A 24,739-nucleotide genomic window follows, 5' to 3' on the forward strand; every position below is an offset into this window, starting at 1 on the left:
AGAAGTTGAAATTTTTAGTTTCCTTACCCCATTTACTCCTGTCCATGCGTAGGCGAACTTCTTTATTAATGACGTTCATTAGGTACTATGAACCCACAAAAGGTAGACAAGTTTCGTGTTGAACTTAATAAACCAAGTAGGTGGGTTTCCTTTCACTACGATTTTACGTCCCTAGTTGATTTTTTTTTATCAAACCATTGTTGCAATGTTACGACTCATAGACAGCAATAAATGATATGTAATGTCGAGTAGAAATATCCAATTAATTAAAAAGATAGTGAATACCATTTACCAAATAACTTACTAAAAGCATCTGTAACAAATAGTTAACCCTTGTACCTATGTGCTATCGAAAATTTACTGTTAATAAAATGAGTGCAAAGAAGTTTTTTGTTTTGTACATTTTATGAACTTTGTTGTTGTATTACGATATGCATATGTAATGGGTCTTATTTAATTCCCTAATTTTATTCTTTCGTCTTTATTATATTCATTACAGTACTGAAAAATTACTCATTGATGAGTGATGTACCGTAGTAATGTTAAATTTATTTTTTTCTATTCAATTGCTTGAAAAAATGTTTTGTAATTTAACGGCAAAAGTTTAAATATGAACTGAGAATGCAAATGTAGACATTATATAGGTACATAAATTAAATCTTATTTAGAAATTTCTGAATCGTCATCTGGGATATTAGTAGTTAACTTGATATCCATTTACTTAGTTGTGATTGTTACTGATGTAGCTACTACATCTTTATGTAAGATGTTCTGAAAAGTAGTCTTCATTAATTTATATGTATTTGATATTCACTGTCGGTGATTTTGGTCTTATAATCAACTTGCTTACATGTCTTTTCCTGTCGGTTTTAGTGCTGTGCTAATTTTTGTGTTTCTGTTTCTTGCATTCTTTGAATTTGATGAATCCAATTATTGCTGATATTATCATTTAATGGATACATTAATTCTTTTTGCTTATTTTTATACGAGCTCTTGTTATAGTACTGATAATAAAAGGAATACACTATTTTTTTTATTATCTTTCTAAGCTGTTTACCACAAAAAAAAATTGATCTTACCACGATAAAGATAAGAAGTTGGAATTCATTTTAAGACTAATTAGATTATTATACTTAAATTCGGATATTCTTACATAGATTTCATAATTTATTTGCATTTAAATTATTAAACTGGAGGTTTCACATCGCATCATATACATAACAATGAAATATGGTACAAGAATGTTCATTTTCATTGCATTTGCCAAGAAGAAAGTTATGAAATGTCTTTATTAAAAAGACAGTTTGTTAATTCTCATGTAAAAATTGTAATCTTTAGCTGAAAACAGTGAAAGTTGTATAATTAGCTTAATTTAAACTTCGCAAATGGTTGATTCTGGTAGGATTTCTATAAAATATGAGTAGGTGATTTACATTTATGTAAGTGGGCCTACAGTTTCTTATTCTTAGAAGTAAATTTTACATGAACATATTGACTTGAGATGAATAAACAACAAACCCACCAACACTCCAATGGTTTGTAGTGGGAGAGAGAAGAGGGGAAGGGGTAAAGCCCACACAGATACAGTAAGCATGCAGACAATCCCATCTGATGCCGGTAAGAACTGCCTGAAGACATTTCAGTCTCTCACAGAAGCTTGCCGGTGTGTGTGGTGTAATGAATCAGTGAGTGATGTCACAGTGTGATTGCAAGTGTTAAGTTTTCGTAATGGTTTGAGCAGTGGTGTTACGAAGATTACATTCGCAATGAAGAAATCAAAAGTAGACAATTCCTCTGTCAGGAGAAAGTCCAAGGAAAGCAGTTTCTCTGCTTCTAAGAAGTCAAAGGTGATTTCTTTAATTGAAATGTCAGTTAACTAGTGCAGTTTTATTAAGTCGAACTTCAATTATTCTTTTTAAGTGAATAGTAGACTCTTACATACGTACAATGCTATGGGGGGATACAGTTGTTAGTTCAGAAACCTGAAATATATATCACAAAGTAAAGTAGGTAGAGAATTGATGTAACAGAAGCATGCTCTTTTTTTCTTTAGTTAACATACTGTATAAATCATCATCATCATCATCATCATCATCATCTGTCCACATCTATGGAGTAACGGCTAGCGCGTCTGGCCGCGAAACCAGGTGGCCCGGGTTCGATTCCCGGTCAGGGCAAGTTACCTGGTTGAGGTTTTTTCTGGGATTTTCCCTCAACCTAATATGAGCAAATGCTGGGTAACTTTCGGTGCTGGACCCCAGACTCATTTCACTGACATTATCACCTCCATCTTATTCAGATGCTAAATAACCTAAGATGTTGATAAAGCATCGTAAAATAACCTAAAAAAATTAATAAATCATCATCATCATAATCATCATCATCATAGCAGCAGTTGTTATGGTTACTTATTTATTTTATTTTGATTTGTCTCTACTATAATTAAACGTAGTTTGTTAATCTCCTCCTTGGACGGCCGAAGTCTCCTTCCTTTAAGTCAGTGTATGTCAAAGTAGGGGTCGCGACCTCCTGGTGAGTCCTGTAAAGATCTGAAGAGGGTTGCGAGATGATTTACAAACTAAAACAAAAAAATCTTATTTATACATTTATTTTACATTTAGAAATATAAACAACGTTAAACATAAAAATAAAAAAATCTTTCAGCAGTTATAAATTAAAAAATAATTCATATAATCAGTGTGCCTGTTTTTCAGATCATAGCGTCTCAAATCCAGACTAAGTATTCAGTACATACACAGTGATATCATTTTCAAGTTAGAGATTTTTCGCTTTTGTTTTGTTGATAATCATAGACGAAAAAACTTAATTTGCATGAATACGTGGTTGTACATATTTCAGTGAGTATTTCCTTAATTTGTTTTGGAATTTCAGTCAGTTGAACGCAATAGATTCACTATCCATTTGTAACTGTCGTAATTGTTTTGAGTTTTTTCCGAAAAATATAAAAAAATCTGTTTTTTAAATCATAGTTCGGGTGGTATTCACTGGTTTTGAGTTAAAATTATAGCTGTTCACGATTTTACAGGGATTTGTATTTTTGGAATGGAGTCGAGAATCGGTAGAGCAGTGGGGGGGGGGGAACTGAAGTCTCGCCCAAAAGTGGGCCACGCCCTCAAAAAGTTTGGGAACCATCGCTTTAAGTAGTAATATAATTTTGAACGGCTGTTGTTATCTTACATCCTTGAAACTTGCTATACCGTACTGTTAGATTTTCAAGATTCCATATATTACAATAAAATTGTTTTATGAGAAAAGTGGTCTTGAAATTCCTCGTGCATGTTGTATTAAATTATTTGAAGGTGTTTGGAGTCACCAGTTCTGTGCTTTAGTCACTTTTTTAAATAGATACGTCACTCCCCCTACATGAAAATTCTGCTAGAAGAAGGTATGTTCATTTGATACAGACTCTTTAGAGTTCCTGACGTTTGTCTTATCTAATTGAATAATTCTGGGAGTTCCTAAAGTACGGTATATAACTTTTTCCATGTTAAAAATATTTAATTTTTACTTCTTTATAACTTGCAATCAACCAAGATGGTACCCATTTCAAGCTGCTTCAACCCCAAGAGGGCTATAATATATATATCTAGCCCTCTTGTTCAATCCCTTTTCACATATGCTGGCGTAATACATAATATGATGGTGAATTTTATGTAAAAAAATGTGTATGCAGGTGATATAGTTCAGCATTTGTCAAAAGCTGAGTTTTATCTGAGCCATGATATCATCATGTGAAAAGTTGAAAACTTGCTTCTATTGTCGCCTCTTTTTCACAATTTCACTCATTTATTCGGAAGGAATGAACTTGGTTGTTATATGTTGTGATTACATACTAAATTTGATTATGACTCTTCTTTCTCGGAGTATTTTATATGTTTTGATTACGTACTAAATTTGATTATGACTCTTCTTTCTCGGAGTATTTTATATGTTTTGATTACGTACTAAATTTGATTATGACTCTTCTTTCTCGGAGTATTTTATATGTTTTGATTACGTACTAAATTTGATTATGACTCTTCTTTCTCGGAGTATTTTATATGTTTTGATTACGTACTAAATTTGATTATGACTCTTCTTTCTCGAAATATTTAAGTGTCGTAATTGATTGCACATCAAAGTTCAATTAGATGACAAGACTTGATTGACTGAAATCCATCTTGTGCTGAGAACTATGTCATATTTATTTACGACATGATGTCATGTAACTATTTGTGTGTGTGCGTATAGAATTTATGATTAGCACATTCTTCTAAAAGCTATAACATTTATAAAGCGAGCAGTGAGTAGTGGAGCCGAAGTATTAATCTTAAGTAAAATTTGCTTCAGTGTGTCTCAAAGGATTTCTTAAAGAGTTAGGCTACATAGCACTTATTTTGTATCTTCACTGGTAGGCCTACATTTAGTGACAATATTTTGGTAATAAAATATATTATATGTTATCTTACTGTATATAAAGGAAACTTTATTTTAAATAGGTTATAGTGTCGCATTGTTTCGAAAACGAATTGTATTGTGTATTGGACTGTTATAACTAAATTGTGTAGATTAATATAAGAATGGCATAACAATAGATTTAAAAAACCTATTCTTTCTTCTTCTGTTATTTTAAATATACCGATAATTAAACAATATTAAGAAATAGCCTAGTAGCAAATTTGCGGGAAAAGAATGGGCCGATTCTTGGTCATTAGAAATGCAAAGTTCTATCACACTGTTCACATGTGAAAGCAAACTGCACTTGAAGGCATTGTTGTGATGTTTGTTCATTGAAGATCGTCCGTCTACAATATAGTCAACCTTACGAGGTACGAGGTGTGTGTGACGAAGGGGTAAGACGACTGTTTTTATATTAAAGGTTGTGAGTTCGACTCCCAGTGCAATAAAATATATTTTTATTTTAGTTTTTAGTTGATTTATTTTTAAATGTTTAATGACATTTGAAGAGTCCACTGCAAGAATGATGGATGTCATTTGGAATACATTTTTCAGGAGAAATGATTGAAAGTTTGAAATGCTTAGCGCTCAAAGCTTAACTGTGATTTTCCGATCATTACTGGACAATGACTATCAGTGTTAATGCCATATAACTCTCTATGTACAGTACATATGTCTTAAGCTATGCATTGACAGTCTTGGTTCATTTTCGACAAGAAAGTGACATCCATCATTCTTGCAGTGGACTCTTCATTTGTTAATCAACATTATGACGAAGTGAAGAGAAGCGAATAGAAGGATTTGAAATGTGGATGTGGAGAAGAATGGAGCGTGAGAAATAGACAGACAGAATAAGAAATGAAGCTGCGTTGGAAAGAGGAATGATGCTGAAATTGATCAGGAGGAGGAAAAGAAATTGACTGAGAAGAAACTGCCTACTGAAGGATGCACTGGAAGGAATGGTGAACGGGAGAAGAGTTCAGGGCAGAAAAAGATATCAAGTGATAGAAGATATTAAGATATATGGATCATATGTGGAGACAAAGAGGAAGGCAGGAAATAGGAAAGATTGGAGAATGCTGGGTTTGCAGTGAAAGACCTGTTCTTGGGCAGAAAACTATGAATGAATGAATGTATGTCTGTTTTGTAAAAATATTATTGGCCATCATCTGTAGGCTATTATTAGGCGAGACCTGGTCTGTATAAACAAAAATAATAATAGTTTCACTTCTTAAAAAACTGGAAGCACATAAGATATAAATACATAAGGTGAATGTTACTTATGTCCCGCCGACTATAGGAGACATAGGCCAGTTTTACACTAATGCTAAACATCTTGACGCGATAATAAAAACCTAAACTAACCTAACCTAAGTGCGTCGGTGTCTATTCCAAAATCGGCCGAAGTCGCTCAATGCTCCTTTAACCAATATTCATTCAGTGGACGGTGGATACTCTACATTGACCCGATAAATACATACATCTTGATTACACAACTTTTAACACTGTATCACTTCGGAATATGTATGGTAAGACTTTCCTGTGTTAAATTTCAACGTACCTCGTTTACATGTTTCGACCTATATGGGTCATCTTCAGAACTGGTCGTCGTTGGTCTTGGCGCCACTTGTTCTGTTTCCTGTGAGGGTGTGTTCCTGTGGTATAGTGTAGAGTCAAAGAGTGTGTGTGTTTTGAAGATGACCCATAAATAGGTCGAGACATGTAAACGAGGTACGTTGAAATTTAACACAGGAAAGTCATACCATACATATTCCGAAATAAATATAAACACAAAATTCCTGTGGTAGGTACTAATATCTCGTCCATGAACCACCTTTGTCAACAACTGCCCTCATTCTGCTCGGCATAGAACTCCTGAGGATTTTGGAACACGACTCCAATCACTCTGGCTGCAATGATTTGTTGACGGAATTGTTGCATATCTGTCATATTCAAGAGTATTTGGACATATACCGTAATGTAATAGACGTTGCTACATAAATCTAGCTTTGCGAGACACATGATGAGGAAATTTGTAACTTATAAAATTAATATTCTTGGAGACTCGGAACTTTGAACTAATAGGCTACCTACTATTCACTCATTCTGTAGACCCATGCTATAATGATCTACGCTCTTTAAACTGATAATACCAGATCGCGTAATAAGTGGTTTCTCTGATCATTTGCTTCGATTGATTTTGTATTTATCTCCTACATTATTATCTCTTCAGAGGCTCTGGTATCAAAAATCAATCATGTTATAACATATTTCAGACTCTTAAACAAAATACAGAGAATTTAAATGGTTTAATTATGTGTTATCTGGCGAACAGCATCTTTGACGAGACGAGCATGTGCAGTATTATGTATCTGGAACTTATAAATTGTCGGCGGCCCATTCTTTTTGCCGTGAAATGTACATTGGTACTTAATAGGTTTATTGTTCCCCTTCAGGGTAGTATTGAGATTTATTCTTTACTCTTTAGTTGGACAGAAAGAATTGGAAAATGAACAGCAAAAGGATAAAAATTTAACAGATTTCTCGTGCAGGCTGCAGTGTAACATTGGTAAAATCAATCACATTTTTTAGGTCACACTAAGTGAATCTTGAATCTTATGTACTATAAGACTCAACTAAGAAAATAGCTGTCATAATTTAAAGAAATACCATCGACTCCTGATAATTCGCGGTAATTAATGCACGATTTTCCGCGAAATATGGAAAATCGCGAATTATTAGCATTTTTTTTTATTATTATTACTAGCCATACCCGTGCGCTCTGCTGCACCCGTTAGAAATAAATATAAAGTAATTACATAATTAAAATAGGACATTTGATCCAGGGAACATTCGTGTTTGATAGAAGGATAAATCTTTTATTATGTTACTTAATTTAAATTGTATTAAAAAATTAAAGTGCGGTCATTTTGTTCCAGAGACCACTCATTTGGTCATAAAAATTATTTAGGAAATACAGGAAATGAATGCCTATCAAGTTTTCTGTGAATAAGAAGCTGTTTTAATCTTACCTGTCCTCGATTCACTGAAAAGTTACTGTAATAACATTATAGGCATAGCATTATGTCCATCTAGAGAAACTACACTTTCCAATGGTGAATTAATAATTAATTATACAAATCGGTTAATTTAGCTTCCGATATTACTTCACACAAACACAAACATCTGTAGGCTATGTGAGAGAGTGTAAATCGAGTAAAAACAGAAATGACGTTACTTTGCCCCCCCCCTCCCCAAATAAAGATCGCAAATTATCGGAAGCCGACTGTATAAAATACAGCAACATTTCAAAACAGTTGTTTACAAAGAGAAGTAGTAAATCACTGGAGATCAGAAACTGAGAGAGTCAGGTGGCTTGTACTTGTACATATAATAGTCAACTCAGCAAGAGAGTGGAGTATATATGTTAAGAACCTGCCAGATTGTGCTGAATATTATTATACTGTTCTGATGATCATTATTCCCAGAAAATAAAGATTTTATATTGACCACTCAAAATATATGGTTAATTCGAGAAATATATTAATACAACTAATTAAAATTTTGGATTTATAAGAAAAAAGTCTAATCGTGTTGGAATTGGATACATAACCATACCAGAAACTCGCCATCCATACTGTTACATATAAACTGTTGCTTCTTATTGTTGGCATTGACTTTAGTAAGTGACACAGTTGCTTGCTCAATGGGAATTTTGTTGTGGGTTCATCTGAAATAAATCTTCTAGGAAGATGATGTAATTTGGTAGTTTCCCGTTGCTCCCTGCACCATTGGTGCATTATAAATATATTCTAATAGAATGGTGACATGAAAGGCGTCATTACCCCAAGAAAACTTGTTACTTTATTGTCTTTGTCTACTACAAAATTTACTCTGAATCATTACTGCTTGAACCCTGATTCCTACTATGAAAAACTAACAGTTGAATGTTCAGCTAGCACTTCATCACTGTTACAGATAGAAGTTTAATGTGTTAAAAAAATATAACAGTCTTCATTCCAAGAAGATAGTAATCATTTGCGGTGTAGGCCTATGTGTTTTATATGCTTATAATTATAAAATCAACTTAAGGGTTTAGTTATAACAACTTTCAGGCGTTATTATAACTAAATTCTTAAATGATACCAAATGTTACAAGTGTGTAATCAAGATGTATAAAATTGATTTCATAATATCCCTGTGATTGTTCACAAAGATTATTTGGATTCCATCAATACATACATACATATATACATATTCTGCATGTGATCCATCTTCTCTTCTGCTAATAATGCCATATATCAGCAAATCTTATCTTCTTCTTCCTACCATCACCCCTCCCATGTTATGGAAACAGTTTTTGACCAAATCCTCCAAGTAGATGTTGAACAGGGTAGGTGATAAAGGACATCCTTGTCGTACTCCTCTACCTATTTGACTTCCTTCAGACATTTCTTCTCCTATCCTGACTTTGACTCATTTTCATATAAAGATTACTGATCAGCCTCGTTTCTTTCCAATCCACACCTATTTTCTTCAGGATATCCATCAGTTTGTTCCAATTCACTTTGTCAAACGCCTTTTCTAAGTCCACAAATGCTATCTTATACTGGTACACTTCTTTATTCTTCTCTAGGCATCTGTCCACACCTGTGGAGTAACGGTTAGCGTGTCTGGCCGCGAAACCAGGTGGCCCGGGTTCGATTCCTGGTCGGGGCAAGTTACCTGGTTGAGATTTTTTCCGGGGTTTTCCCTCAACCCAATATGAGCAAATGCTGGGTAACTTTCGGAGCTGGACCCTGGATTCATTTCACCGGCATTATCACCTTCATCTCATTCAGACGCTAAATAACCTAAGCTGTTGATAAAGCGTCATAAAATAACGTACTAAAATAAAAAAAAAAAATCTAGGCATCTTTTGCCGATTGTTTATAGTAGTCCAATTGCATCCCTTGCACCTTTTCTCTTCCTGAAGTCAAACTGCTCTTCTTCCAACTGTTCTTCCATCTTAGAATATAAACGTAGTTTCGGTATTCACAGAAGAATTTTTGCCAAGTGCGATATCAGACTGATAGTCCTGAACTCGTTACATTTCTTGGTATTATTTTTCTTCAGTATTGGAAGCAACATGTTTCCTCAAAATCTTCAGCCCATTCGCCTTTCTCATATATTTCGTTGCATAATAGTACAATTTTCTTCTTATCTTCATCCAATCATTTATGGAGATTCCATCAACTTCTGTTAAATTCTCGAAGAGAAGAAAAATACAGGAGCCAGGACACTATTGAAAATTAGTGCCAAATACGGGAAATTGCTGGAAATACGAGAGGATTGGCAACCATAGTGGTTCATGTTAATGTATTTTACTTATATTTATTACTGAGTACTTAAATATTATTGCTTGTCCCATTAAAACGTTTTCTTTGTTAACAGCTGCTTGTCACACAAATGGAACCACGACAAATGAGAACATTCCGAACGGAATTCAACATCTTCGAATCATCAATGGACTCTGCGGAATCCAGGACCTACTCCAGTAGCAGCCACTATGCAACACAATCGGAGTGAGTACTACAAGAAAATATTACTTGATTTTAGAGTACACTGTTTATTTCAGTGTTTATTTTGTCTGGTATACTGTTCTTTTGTTTCATAAGTAAGACTGAGATTTATGTTTTCATATGAAATGTACTCCCTCTAGAACAGGGGCGGGCGTAATGTTCCCATGCAGGCACTTTTCACACATAAACAGTGCTCGTGTGGGAACATTACGTCCATCCCTGCTCTAGAATATTAAGATACTGTTTGGTTTACTCTCCTTCTCGTTCTGTCTTTATCTATTCTGTTCTTGAAATGATTCTCTACTTTTATGTTCGTAATTATCCCTGTTTTGTAATAATTGCGTTGGTTTTGTAATTTTATTGAATCTTTGTTATGTTCCCATTTAGTACAAAATAGTTATTTATGGAAAATGCCCCTGAACATGAACCTGTTTGCTACATTCATAATATTGATGGCCTAGATCTATGTGATTTTTCCAAAATTTTTAAGAAAGACATAGAACTGTTTATTTATACAGTCTATATATTTGAACCACTGAAAAGCACAATAATACCATAATAGATATGAAGGGTTTAGAACTATAGTGGGCCAAGTGCCATTTACTAAAACCGTAGAAAACAAGGGTTAAAATGGAGTTATTACCATAATTCAATGGAAACCTATAGCAAGTAGTATAAAGTACAGTATACACATTAAAACTAAATGATATGTCAATTTTCATTAAACTATGGTATTCACTTAATTTTAATCCTTGCTTTCTCCGTTTTTAAAAAATGACAATTGGCCCACTATGGCTCTGAACCCTTCATATATTCTGTAGAACCAAAAATTAATCTTTACGTAGATTCTTCGCCCAGCAGTGCATATTACTGTGGAATCCCGGCCACCAAGTCACTCAGTTGAGTGTGCTCCTTGTATAATGGCAGTTAACTTAATATATGTCAACATATATGTCGAACTTGGAGTCAGGCCACAAAGGGAAAAACACTAGAGGAGAGGGATTCGATCTGATCCTGTGGATTGAACTTCGGCGTAGCTCAGTGGTTAGAGCACTTGGTACATAGAACCAAGGACCCAGGTTCGATCCCTGGCGCCAGAGCGAATTTTTCTCCTCTAATAATCATTGTTACCATAATTTTTTGTCTATCTATTGTGGAAATACAACTATGTGCGCAGTTTCAGGGAGACTTCTACATCTCATGAGAAGTGATCATGTGATATTTCTGTTCCATTATATTTATGACGAAACATGTCAAAACATCTAATGCAGTAAATCATTCTTGAAAGCATACACCTGTATTTGTCATCCTTATTGATTGCTGATTTGCAGTGTTCAGTTGGATCCCCATGTTAACGTTGGCTAAGTTTAAAATCAGTCGCATTGTTATTTGAGATTTTGAAGACTTCTGCTTTGAAATTATTTCAGATAAATGCTTTATGTAAGTTATCCCAACTTTCGTGTTGGAATACTGTTCTTGTTGAAGTATCAGTTGGTGTGTTTGCCAAAACCTTTATATATACGGTACTAATTGAGCAACAGACATGTCAACCAAGTTGGGTCCCCGTGTTAACATTGGCTAAGTTTATTGTTATTTATGATTTTGAAGGCTCCTGCTTTGAAATTCTTTCAGATAAATGTTTTATGTAAGTTAGCCCAATTTTCGTCTTGGAATACTATTCTTATTGAAGTAGGCCTATCAGTATGTTTGCCAAAACCTTCAGTGGCCCCAACTTATATGGGCCCCATGAGGCCTGAGTCCACCCAATAATTTATCATCATCATCATCATTATCATCTCCTTTTCCATTCTTTCCTGGCTTAGTTACCTCAAGAGTGATACCTTACTGGTGTCATTTATGAGGTACAAACCTGTCTTCGGACAGTTGACTAAACAAGAACATGATATGTGATGGTTGCTTATTGAAATCAGTAAATTACAGTAAGTAAAATTTCAATAAGTAAGGATGGATTGTTGGTGTGCACTTTATTCATCTCTCCTAGTACCATATAAGGATAGTGCTGAAAAGTTTGATTTAGAAGATGTTTGTATTGTGCTACGTAATAGCGAGTCCATTTTCGTATTATCAATTTACAGTTAGAAAGAATTGAAGTCCCCAAGTTAAAATGTTCTTAGAATTGTAACATTCTATTTAATTACTATAAATGGATATTATGCAGAACAGCTATGCACAAGATAATGCGGAGATGTTTTTGTATATAGCTACTAGTATGAAGGAACTAATTGGTATTCACATAAAATCCAAAAGAATGTTGCCTACAAGTAAATGGAACATAGCCCTTGGACCTTATACTAACTACATACATTACAAAATCGTTCTTAGATCTCCATTTTGTTATTTTTAGCATTCTACAATATATTGTATAGACCTATACTATCCGTAGTCACATCTATATTATGAAAAATAGTATTATTACAGTGAGGATTTATGAGATTCTTTTGGGAAATTATGATCCAGTGTTTGAGCCCATCCAATGTTTTTAAAAAGTTGGCGCTACTGAAAACCTTTATATACTGATTAACAGACATGTCAACTCTTCTTATTCCAGTCTTTTTAGGTATTTACAATTTTCATTTCATCTTGGGGATTAAGTTATTTATAATCTTCTGGAAATTGGACAGTGAAGGATTCGTTCTCCAAGTCGAGCAATAAGAGCATAATGATAACTACTCATATTGTTAGTGTTAATCTTACATTTCTGTTTCTTTGCCCTGCCTACCATTTTGCAGTGTTTAATCGTTCTGTAATTGCATCATTGAACTATAATTTTCTAAGTCATAACTTTTCATATACAGGGTTGTTTCCGATTTCTGATAACGAATTTGAATGACATCATGTGCATCGGGAGTCCCACGGCAGCTGAACTGTGACGCGAGGTGACAGACCTGTAGTGAGTGATCTCATAGTCAGAGTGTTTAGCAGAAATTCCCAAGAAAATCAAGCCTTTTTGGGAGGGGTACATAACAACCCTTTCCGATACCAAGTACAGTTAAGTGAAAATAATAGAAGCCTACAATAAACGAGGTTTCGCTGTTTCCAAGAAAGACATCTTCTGTGTACTTAATAAGATTGGTAAAGCTCGAATGGAATTAATTTGTATCATCTCGTGGGATGCGGCGACTTGTGACGGGGGGTGGATTTGCTTGCTTTTTTCACTCTGGAATTAATCCCATCCGAGCTTTGCCAGTCTCATTAGGTACACACAAGATGCCTTTCTTGGAAATAACGAAACCACGGTTTTTGCAGGCTCCTATGATTTTCTCATAACTGTACTTGGCATCGGAAAAGGTTGTTATGTACCGCTCCCAAAAAGGCTTGATTTTCTTGGGCATTGCTACTGTGATACACCGTGCACTCTGATTATGAAATCACTCACTACTGGTCTGTCACTTCTCGCCACAATTAAGCTGTCGGTGTGATTCCTGATGCACATGACATCATTCAAATTCGTTATCAGAGATTGGAAACAACTCTGTACTTTTGTTCTCATGTAACATTAGTTGATAAGTCTCTAAAATATTGTAACTTCAGAGAAGTATTTGCAATGCAGATTTTTTTTTGTATCTTGTAATGCTTTTAAATGTTTCACTTATATTTTATTTTTGTACTTTTAGGTACGGTATTCATTTATATTTTTTGTACTTTTAGGTACGGTATTAATTTACCTCGTAGTTATTTCTCCAACATCAGATTAACATTTTAATAATTACAATAATCCAGTATAAAGTTTTCTTAATGTGTTGTATTTTTAGTGTTGTGCAAAATGTACCGTACCTCAATATAAAGACAAATAATAATTATTCTTTTAAAAGAAACTGAAAATGTTCCAGTGTTCATATGAAGAATTGGATTAAGTTTTTTTTTAATACCGGTACCTTTATTGAAAATGCACTAGACTGTGTATAGGGCCTAATCAGATTTCTGGTTATTTTATAATTTTTGTAATTCATGGAAGATTAGGAATGGAATATGAACGTAGTGCTAATTATATCAATTTGTTGTTTATGTATGTATGCAGATTTTTAAGAAAACTGGACGAAAGTTTAATTATTTATAAGGCACACTTATGTGTTGTTTTTCATTTGGTAAGGAGAGAGAATTAATTTATTTATACAGAAGAAAATTAAATTCAGATACTTCACATAGCACTTAATAATTTTTTAAGAAAACTGGACGAAAATTTAATTATTTATAAGGCACACTTATGTGTTGTTTTTCATTTGGTAAGAAGAGAGAATTAATTTACTTTTATGGAAGAAAATTAAATTCATATACTTCACATAGCACTTAATAATGCTATACTGAATTCTTTATTTGTTAGGTTTGTTCAGCATATGGCTACATCATCTCATCACGACATCACCGACAGTATAAAGGCATTCGACAATGACCCTCATAAAAACTCTACATCAATAGCAACTGTAACTGTCACCACTTCAAGTGGTTCACCTACGAAGAAATGTTCTAAACCAGATTCCGAAACATTTAACTCAGCAGCACAGTCAAGAGGGGGGACCAGCAACTATCCTAGTGCTGTTATTTCAACGAATGGTGAGGCTGGACTGAGTCCAACGAAGATCCGTAAGGATTCACCCACAAAGTGGTCGGGAAGCTCAATGCAGTTTTCAGAAATACGATCTCTGAAGAGAGTACACAAAGTGGAAGAAGGAATAGGGACTGACAACATTATAGAGACTTTGGGAATCATTCATCCTTCTACAGGTGAAATACTGACTGTTGGTGATGCAATAAGTCTTCGAATACTAGATGTACGCACAGGAAGGATAGCAACTTCACCTGATGGACGATCGCCAACAGTTAGTATTGAAGAAGCAGCGGCTAGGGGTCTGGTAGATCCAGCTCTAGCAGAACGGTTGCTTGGACCATGCGGAATTATAGAAGAGGATGGACAGTCTGGACGACAGTTATCTCTATTAGAGGCCATACAACGGGAGCTATTCGACGCAGAACGCGGTTTTGTGACATCGGTGGAAGAACGGGTAAAGGTAACGTATACATCTGATGTGGATCAACCCAAAAGAATTAGCATTGCTGAAGCGATTGCAAAAGGGATGGTTGATCCAGAAACAGGGCAGTTTACAAATCCAATAGGTGGGGAAAAAATTACCCTAAAGGAAGCATATGCAAGGAATTTAATTGACAGGGAACCAGCAGGAGAAAAGGGAAAGAAGAAACCAAGCAATGCAGGGATCTGTTTAGCAGATGCAATTTCTCAAGGCTTAGTAGATGATCGAAGTGGACAGATTGTGGATCGGAACTCTGGGGACAAGTTCCCACTCACAGATGCCATTAAAAAGGGAGTCATTGATTCTGGTGTGAGAGAAATTGTGGATGCATCTACAGATAATAAACTGACCATTTCTCAAGCTATTACTAGTGGTATTCTAGATCCAAAGCAAGGGAAATATATACATGGAATCTCTCAAGAAGTTCTTCCTTTACGGGAGGCAAGGAGGAGACAGTTAATTGTTAAACCACTGACGCTAAAAGACTGCTGTGATTTGCAACTTATAGATAACACAGGAAAAATTCTTAGTCCATTACACAGAGAGAAACTTCCAATTTTGGAATGCATATCCAGAGGTGTCCTTGATGCAGATAATGCTAAAAGCATAACAAACACAAAGACTGATGATTTGCTCACTCTGTCTGAGGCTCTAGCTGAAGAAATAATCCTCCCAGAAGGAAAATTCCAGGATGCATCAACAGGAGAAATTTGTACAATACCAGAGGCAGTAGATAGAGGATTAATAACTTCAGTATCTGTGAAATCAATTTTTGATATTGATGGATTTAAAGATCCTGACAGCAATGATTTTGTTAGTCTCAACACAGCCCTCGCAAAAGGTGCTGTCACCACAAAAACTGGTGTAGCTATGTATGTTGTTGACCCAAAATTGGGAAAAACAGTTACAATGGATCAAGCTGTAAAACAAAATCTTGTTCGACCAGAAGTTCTAGAAATGCTGAATAGAAAAATTGGCATCAAAGACAAAGGGCGTGAACTCACTGTTTTAGAAGCAGTTGCAAAATATTACCTCGACCCAAAGACAGGCCAGGTATTGGATCCAAAAACCAGGAAACCTCTGCCACTTGACGAAGCAGTTCGACGAAGACTTATTACTCCTGAGGGTGCAGCTTTGTTGGGAAGTCTCTTGGCTATCACAGTCACAACACAAACTGTTACAAAAACAATAAAACGTTATGTTACAATTACTTCTAGTGGTGTCACCACATCTGATATTAAGATGACCTTTGGGGAAGCAATACGACGAGGTTTAATTGATGAAGTGAAACAAACTTTCCGAGATCCTGATTCAGGGAGAGTACTTTCTGTCCAGGAAGCAATGAATGAAGGTCTGATTGGCTATGCATCTCCTGATAGTAGTCCAAATCGTTCTCCAACAAGACAGAGAACTTCAGGTACAACTTCGCCTACAAAATCTCAGGGGGGAAGCCCAATAAAAAGTAGAAGTCCAGGCAGTACATCTCCAGTAAAAGAGAAATCATTTGATCGTGTACAACCTACAGTAAAAGCCCGTACTTCAGGAAGCACATCACCTATAAAGGAGAGAAGTTTTGAACACAGCCCTGTTGGCTCTCCTGTGAAAGGTAGAACCCCTGCAGGGTCTCCTGTGAAAGAGAAACCAAGTTTTGATGTAAGTATCAGCAAGGGAAGAAGTCCTTCACCCAAAAAGGAACCATCATCTCCTGGAAGAGCTTCTCCTACAAAGCGAGTGCCCCAGCTTTCAACAGATGTGCTTGATTCATCACTTAACCAGTCAGCAGTTTTAGTAAATGTGCCTTCTAATAAATTAGATTCTGCAGACTTCTTAAACAATGAACGACAAGCAGCAGCAGCAATGGAGAAGCAAGTATTTGAACTTCCTCCAGATGGTTGGTACCTTTCCGAGGCAATTGAACAAAAACTTTTTGATCCTGTTACTGGCTTATTCATTATACCTGGCACAGACAGACTTGTATCATTTGAAGAGTGTGTGAAACTTGAAATTATAAATCCAGCTTCTGCTACTGTTGTTGATCCAAATAATGGGAGGAAGATTTCTTTGATCAGGAGTTTAGACAAAAGGGTACTAGATGCCACAGGGCATTACACGAGTGGTGGAAAGAAACTGCCAATGAAAGAGGCAATTGCACGAAATTTCCTAATATTAGAAGGACGAATGGAGCATGATCAGTCATCGTCAAGACTCATTCAGATCACGAAAATCACAGGAAAACCTGATTTGGTCGAGCTGTCGGATGTTGTTAGTGGTTCTCCTGGAAGTCCACCAACATTTATAGAAATAAAGGGTTCTGAGGTAGACGTATCTTTGTTGGAACCCTTACAAGTTGCACCAGGCATTATATACGATCCTGCCACTGCATTAGTAATTTTCACAGAGTCTGGTAAAGCTGACAATCTTCTTGCAGCAGTAAAGGATGGAAAAATAGAGCCTAGAATGGTCAAAGTGAAAGATCCGTATACTGGGAAAAGTCTGAATATTAATGAAGCGATGAGAAAAGGAATTGTGGACAAAGAAACAGGGGATTACAAAGATAAAGCAGGTCGTAAAATTCCATTAGCAGAAGCTGCCAAGTTTGGAGTGTTAGCAGTAGTAGGTGCACCTCTTGTTGCTGCCACAAAAGCTGTCAAACTGATCAAAAAAGCATTGGTAGTTGATCCAAAAACTGGTGAGGAAGTTCCCATAGAAGTAGCCTATGAACGAGGCCTTATTGATGATGAAACATTGCGTAGTTACGAGGCAGCAACGGAATGTTTTGTGGAAGGAACTTCTCCCGAACATGTAGTTACTACAAAAACTGAAATAGTATCCACATCTGTTGTAATTCAGGATCCAACTACAGGGAAGGAAATAACAGCTGAGCAAGCTGTTCAGAAAGGTCTTATAACTTCAGAGGACTTGAAGCAATTAACAGCAGCTGCCAAGGAAGGAATGGAAAGAGGACAAGTTAAGACACTAAGTACAACATCGATACCATTAGATGATGATGACAGACCATCTGCTGGTGAACGTACACGGGGGCGAGTAACAACAGAACCAAAGTATAAAGTAGCAATAGGCAGAGCAAGATCTTTTTCACAGAGTCCTGAACGTGAAGCAAAGCCTGTTGTTCTACAAAAAATGCGTAAGAAAATTGTGAAACCATGTGATGCTGTTGAGACTGGAATGATTGACAAGGAGACAGCTGACATTTTAGAGAAACCAGAACTTTTCAAAGGTTCAGATGGTGAAAGTTTGAGCTTAGCAGAAGCTGTAAGTTGTAACAAGCTAGATGGTAATAAGGGAGCAATATTGGATCCACAGCGAGGAGATGTGCTGACTATCAAAGAAGCAATGGACCGTGGAATATTGGATCCTTCAGGACCTCCTGGACGTCTTCTAGTTCCTGTAGCTCGTAGTTTATCAATTCCAGGACTGTTAGAACAGGGTCTGATTGATCCAGAGGCAAAGAAAATAGTTCATCCAGAAACTGGTACACATCTTTCTTTACGTGAAGCAATTGTCTGTGAAATTGTCGATCCTTTATCAAAAATTGTTGAGCCATCAAGTGGTACTAAAGTGACACTAGAAGAAGCTATTGCTAAAGGCTGTATAGATGAGGATAAATCGTTAATTAATACTCCAAGTGGCTCTGTTGATTTACTAACTGCAGCACAGAATTTGAATGTGTTTGAGAAGTCTCCATCCCATGAAGGTTCAGTTAAAGGACTGCCACCTGCTGGCATGACATTCCCAGTAGCTCTCAGACGAGGTTTGGTGGATCCAGTAACAAAAGAAATTTTGCATCCCATCACAGGTGCCAGATTACCCGTAGAAAAAGCAATTGAAGATGACTTCATTATGGCTTTGCCATATCCTGTATCACCATTTAGTGTAGAAGTAACACAAGCATTGGAACGTAACCTAATTGATGGCGAGAAAGGAACATTTAAAAACCCAAAAACAGGGGAAGTGATTCCTGTGTCAGAAGCTGTTGAAAGTGGTGTGTTGGTGATCAAACCAGTACCTCAACTCGTTAGTTTTGAACCATCAGGAACAGTAACTGCAATTACTGAAACAGTAACATCATATCATACAATCACAACTAAAACAATAGAATTGAAGCATGGCTACATATTAATTGGACCAGATGAAGTTAAGCACACTCAGACAGGCGAAATCATACCTCTCGATGAAGCTAGGAGACGGGGTATAGTGAAAGATGAGTCAGAAACAAAAGAGGAATTCACAACAAGAGAGATAAAGATGTCATTTTCAGATGCTGTAGCTCAAGGATATGTAGATTTGGATGCTGGCACATACACAAATCCTGCTACAGGAGAGATAATGAGTATTTCAGAAGCCATAAAAGATGGTTTGCTGGACACAACTACACCAACTCAAGTTTCAGAAGATCCTTCGAAGTCTCCCACGGGTAAAAAGAAGAAGAAATTAAATCCAGTTGATGCATTTGACACACTTTATGATGACAAAACTAAGAAATTCCGAGATCCAAGTTCTCCTACAAAGACTTACACATTCAAAGAAGCTTTAGATAAGGGAATTATTGATGCTGATGCTGTAATGTATGATGTGGTAAGTGGAAAACCAGTTACAACTCGAGAAGCTGTTGAAAAGGGATTGATAGATCCAAGAACGGGCCGAGTTAAGGATGCCAAGACAGGAAACAGTCTCAGTGTAAAGGAAGCAGCGAAAATGGGTCTTTTGGCGGTTGTTGGTGCACCTGTGCTGGCTGGAATAGCAGTGGTGGATGCTGTGAAAAGTCTGAAGAATAAAGCTGATAAGAAAACTCCTGATAAACCTGCCAAGCCTTCGAGTCCTGTGAAGGAAAAGATCAGTCCATTGAAGACATCACCTACTCATAGTGTGAGTCCTGTGAAGGAAGCCACCATCACACCGAGCAAGAAGAGCCCTTCAAAATCTCCTGAACGTCAAAAGAGTCCAACAAAGTCGCCAGAAAAGGAGAAGACTCCACCAATCATAACTATTCAAACAAAAGCCAGAACACCATCCCCAGTCAAGGATACTGCTGCAGGATTAAAGATGCCATTAAGAGAAGCTATTTATGATGGACATATTGAACCAGAAAGTTGCAATATTACTATCCCAATCTCGGATGGAGGAGAGGAACAGATGACTGTACAAGATGCATTAGATGAAAATGCTGTGACTCTAAAGGATGTTGTTGAAGTGTTTAGTAAAGCAAAGGTTGGTTTGGTAGAAGAGAAAACAAAGTTCAAAGTTAAAGTGACCAAACATCTTAATGCTGAAAACTTGGCAAATGATGGTGTTTATAATTTGGATTCTGATGCATTTACAGACCCATTAACAGGAGAGGCAATAAGATTTGAAGATTTAGTACTTCGATATGATGTATTTGATCCTGATTCTGTTGAAGTAAAAGATCTAGCAAGACATCCTGAGACTTACATCACTCTAAGGGAAGCTTTGGAGGTGCCAGTTATCGACAGAATCACTGGTCACATGGTGGATCCTCGAACAGGAAAACGTGTACCTTTCTTTGAGGCTGTAAAACTGGGATGGATTGTTGAAAAACCCACAAAAACCAAGCCAACTAAAGTTGATGGTGCATCCAAAAAGCCTCGACCAACCCTTTCATTCCAAGAAGCCGTGGATGGCGGTCTGTATGATCCTAAAACTGGAGAAGTACAAGATCCTAAGACAGGAAATACTTTTAATTTTGTAGATGCTCTAACACATGGTGTATTGGACCCTGTATCTGTGAGCATCAGAAATCCAGAAAATGACGATATTCTTCCCTTGTCAGAAGCAGTTGAAATTGGAATTGTTGATTTGAATCGTGGTGTAATAGTAAATGTAGAAACTAGAAAGGAAGTGGAATTCAAAGTGGCATTCCTGCAAGGGTATGTTGTAGCAGGACCAAGGAAACCAGTATCATTAGAGGCTGTGATAAAGAAAGGACTTTATGATCCAAAGACTGGCATGATTACTGATCCTTTGACAAGACAAAGTATAGACGTAGAAGAGTCCGTAAAGAGAGGATTGGTAGATGCTTTTGTGACAGAATGTAAAGACACAAGAGCTGACTCTTTCATTTCACTTGATGATGCTTTGTCAACCAAGCTAGTTAATCCTAAGACTGGAAAATTGCGCAATACAGCCAATGGCAATCTCATGACACTAGATGTGGCTCTTGATAAGGAGTTAATAATTACCAACAAATTCAGCATTACACTAATTGAAGCCATTGTTCAGGAATACTATTCTCCAAGAACTGGAAGAGTATCAGATCCTGCTTCTGGAGATGAACTTACTGTTCAAGAGGCCATTGAATGTGGCTTTGTGGATTGTTCGTCTGTAAGAGTAAAAGATTCACATCAGGACAAGATAGTCACTGTTAAAGACGCCACTGCTACAGGTCTTCTAGATACACAGAAAGGAGTACTGACTTATCCAACACCAATGACATTAGATATAGCATTTGAGAAAGGTTATATATTGACAACACGTAAACCTTGGTCACTTCAGGAAGCTCTTGCTCAAGGTTGCTATGATCCTAAGACAGGATTAATGATCATCAATGGAGATGGAGAAAGAATAACACTGGAGGAAGCAATGAAGAGAGGAGAGATAAATAGAGATTCTCTCACTGTTAAGGATCCTCGTTCTGGAGATATTATCACCTTGGGTGAAGCTATTAAGATTGGTGTCATTGATCCAAAATTGGGAACTGCAACAGATCCAACCAATGGTGCAGAGATGCACTTCTATGATGCTCTAGAACGTGGACTAATTGTACCTGCCAAGAGGAAATTTTCACTTCCAGAAGCAGTATTCAAAGGATTTTATGATCCAAAATCAGGAAAATTTACAAGCCCTGAAACAAGAGAGAAACTTCCAACAGATCGTGCAATACGAAGAGGCATTATTGACCCTGCTTCAACATTGGTGAAAACTAATGGTGGAAAGGTTACTACTTTCGGTAATGCTGTTGAAGAAGGGCTTGTGGATTCAAGAACGGGAACCATTGCAGGAGCTGGGCGATTTGGCAGAAAATTAGATTTTCAAGAGGCATTTGAACAAGGTCTCTTAATTGAGGTTCGAAGACCAATGTCACTGAGTGAAGCTCTACTGAAAGGTGTATTTGACGAAGAAAAAGGTCAGTTTTTGGATCCATCTACTGGAGATTATCTTACTTTGGCAGAGGCAATAGAGAAAAACCTAATTGATTCTGATTCCGTCCATGTGAAGGATACACGAAGTGGATTTTGGAAAAAAGTGTCTCTTGCAGAAGCCATCAAGCTTGGATTTGTGGATGGAGAAACTGCGAAGGTCAAGGACTTCACACATGGAAATGTCGAAGTGACAATATCAGAAGCATTTGATTTAGGACTTATTATTGACAGTAAAGCAGCAGTATCAATACAAAGAGCTATTCATCAAGGTCTTTATGATGATTCAACCGGTAAATTCACTGATCCCAACACAGGTAGAAAAATAACTCTCCATGAAGCAATTCGACGATTTATCATTAATCCTCAGCTTCCTTGTTATTGGGAAAAGAAATCTGAACGTCTTCTGTCATTAGTAGAAACATGTCGAGCAGGAATCATTGATAGGCGGGCAGGCACTTTCAGGGAACCTGGTGCAAATTGTACAATCTCTCTCTCTGACGCCATGGAACTTGGACTTATTGTTGATATTGAAAGTGCAGGATTTGGCCTCTATGAAGCAATTGCTATGGGTTTGTATGACGCAGACTCTGGACGATTTGTTCATCCATCTACTGGTAGAAAACTTACACTGTCTGACGCTTGTAAAGAAGAATTAATAAATCCCCTGACATCAATAGTGAAACATTCCAAATCTAGTAAATATTTCAAACTTCCTGAAGCAACAGAGAATGGTCTGATAGATGAAGAACGAGGCATCTACAAGGTACCTGACAGTAAGAAGACACTGTCTCTGAAGGAAGCTAAAGAGAAAGGACTCATTGTAACATCGAAAAAACCATTGTCTATTGAAGAAGCAGTGAGGAGTGGATTGTACCGTCCTGATACTGGAAGATTCACTGATCCTGACGTGGGAGATCAATTGGATATTGCACAAGCTTTAATTCACGGCTTAATAGATGCAAATACAACAGCATTGAAGGATCCATCTACTGGCCAGCTGAAGAGTGTCAATTCTGGAATTGAAGATGGCTCAATAGATGTGCCTCGAGGTCGTGTCGTTGATCCTAAGACAAAGAGGGCATATACAATTGATGCTGCTTTAGAAAGAGGCTTACTAGTCACTGTCGAACGGCCTATAACCTTCCAGCAAGCAGTACGCCGTGGCTCCATTGACTTCCAGCGTGGAACATTCAAGGACCCAAGAACAATGAGAGAATGTACATTAGAAGAAGCTATAAGGTATGAGTTAATTGATCCTGAATCAGCAGTTGTTAAGGACCCACAAACAGGACGTTTCCGCACACTCAAGAAAGCAATAACAGATGGAGTGATTGATATGAACAAGAGAGCAGCGTTTGATCCACAGACAGGAAAAGTAAAGCCTCTGTGTATTATTTTCGAGCAAGGTACTGTTGTGTTTCTTCGAGAACCCCTTACTTTTGATGCTGCTATCGAACAAGGACACCTCAATATTGGCACTGGGAAATTCACCGATCCACAATCTAAAGAAATTCTTACATTAAAAGAAACAGTCTCCCTTGGCCTCATCGATCCAGATTCCGCTCTTATTAAGGACAGCACAAAGAAGAAACTCGTTAAACTCCCTGAAGCTTTCCGTAAAGGACTCATGGATGCAGAGAAAGGTAATGTTCTGGACTCAGCAACATCACGTTTATATTCCCTGTCAGCTGCTATTGATTCAGGTCTTCTCACAACACCACGACGAGGTCTCTCTCTTATAGAAGGTCTACAGTTTGGTCTGTATAACCCAACAACAGGTGGGTTTACAGATCCATTCTTTTCTACTGGAGTTATTGACAGGCGCAGGTTGAGACTTGAGGAAGCCATCGAGTCTGGATTAATTGACCCATCAACCACAGTGGTGAAGGATGCTGCCAGTGGCAACATATCTTCTCTGACTGATGCCATTTCAGTCACAAAGATTGTGGATGCTGCAGCAGGACGAATGCTGGAGACCTCTACAGGAAAGAGCATCGACCTGATAAAAGCACTTGACAGAGGTTACATTCTCACCGCGGAAGCACGAGTAAGTACTTGTATTGTTCTATTTATTATTTTAGGAATATTACTAGCTGTTTGTGATGGCTTACACACTGTTATTTTATTTAATCATGGATGTTTAATTAAACTTAATTTTACAGCCTTGGCTCTCCAAAATTTAATTAAACTTAATTTTACAACCTTGGCTCTCCAAAGAGACAGATTATTTTATTTAATCATGTTTGTTTAGTTAAACTTAATTTTACAACCTTGGCGAAACCTTGGTTCTCCAAAAACACATTATTTTATTTAATCATGGATGTTTAATTAAACTTAATTTTACAATCTTGGCTGTCCAAAATTAATTAAACTTAATTTTACAACCTTGGCTCTACAAAAACACATTATTTTATTTAATCATTGATGTTTAATTAAACTTAATTTTACAACCTTGGCTGTCCAAAATGTAATTAAACTTAATTTTACAACCTTG

The 24,739-nt window shown here is 36.7% G+C and overlaps 1 protein-coding gene across 1 annotated transcript in view; it reads left to right on the forward strand.

Annotated features, from left to right (window-relative positions):
- The window catches only part of shot (dystonin-like protein short stop), a gene marked incomplete at its 5' end in the record, with an annotated part of 408,663 nt that overhangs the window by 227,439 nt on the left and 156,485 nt on the right, over positions 1–24,739 (forward strand). Inside the window, 2 exon segments of the mRNA XM_069827013.1 lie at positions 9,892–10,022; positions 14,362–24,292. Coding sequence (XP_069683114.1) covers positions 9,892–10,022; positions 14,362–24,292 — 10,062 coding nt within the window.

This window comes from Periplaneta americana, chromosome 5, assembly GCF_040183065.1.
Source record: "Periplaneta americana isolate PAMFEO1 chromosome 5, P.americana_PAMFEO1_priV1, whole genome shotgun sequence".
In the NCBI taxonomy this organism is placed as follows: domain Eukaryota; kingdom Metazoa; phylum Arthropoda; class Insecta; order Blattodea; family Blattidae; genus Periplaneta; species Periplaneta americana.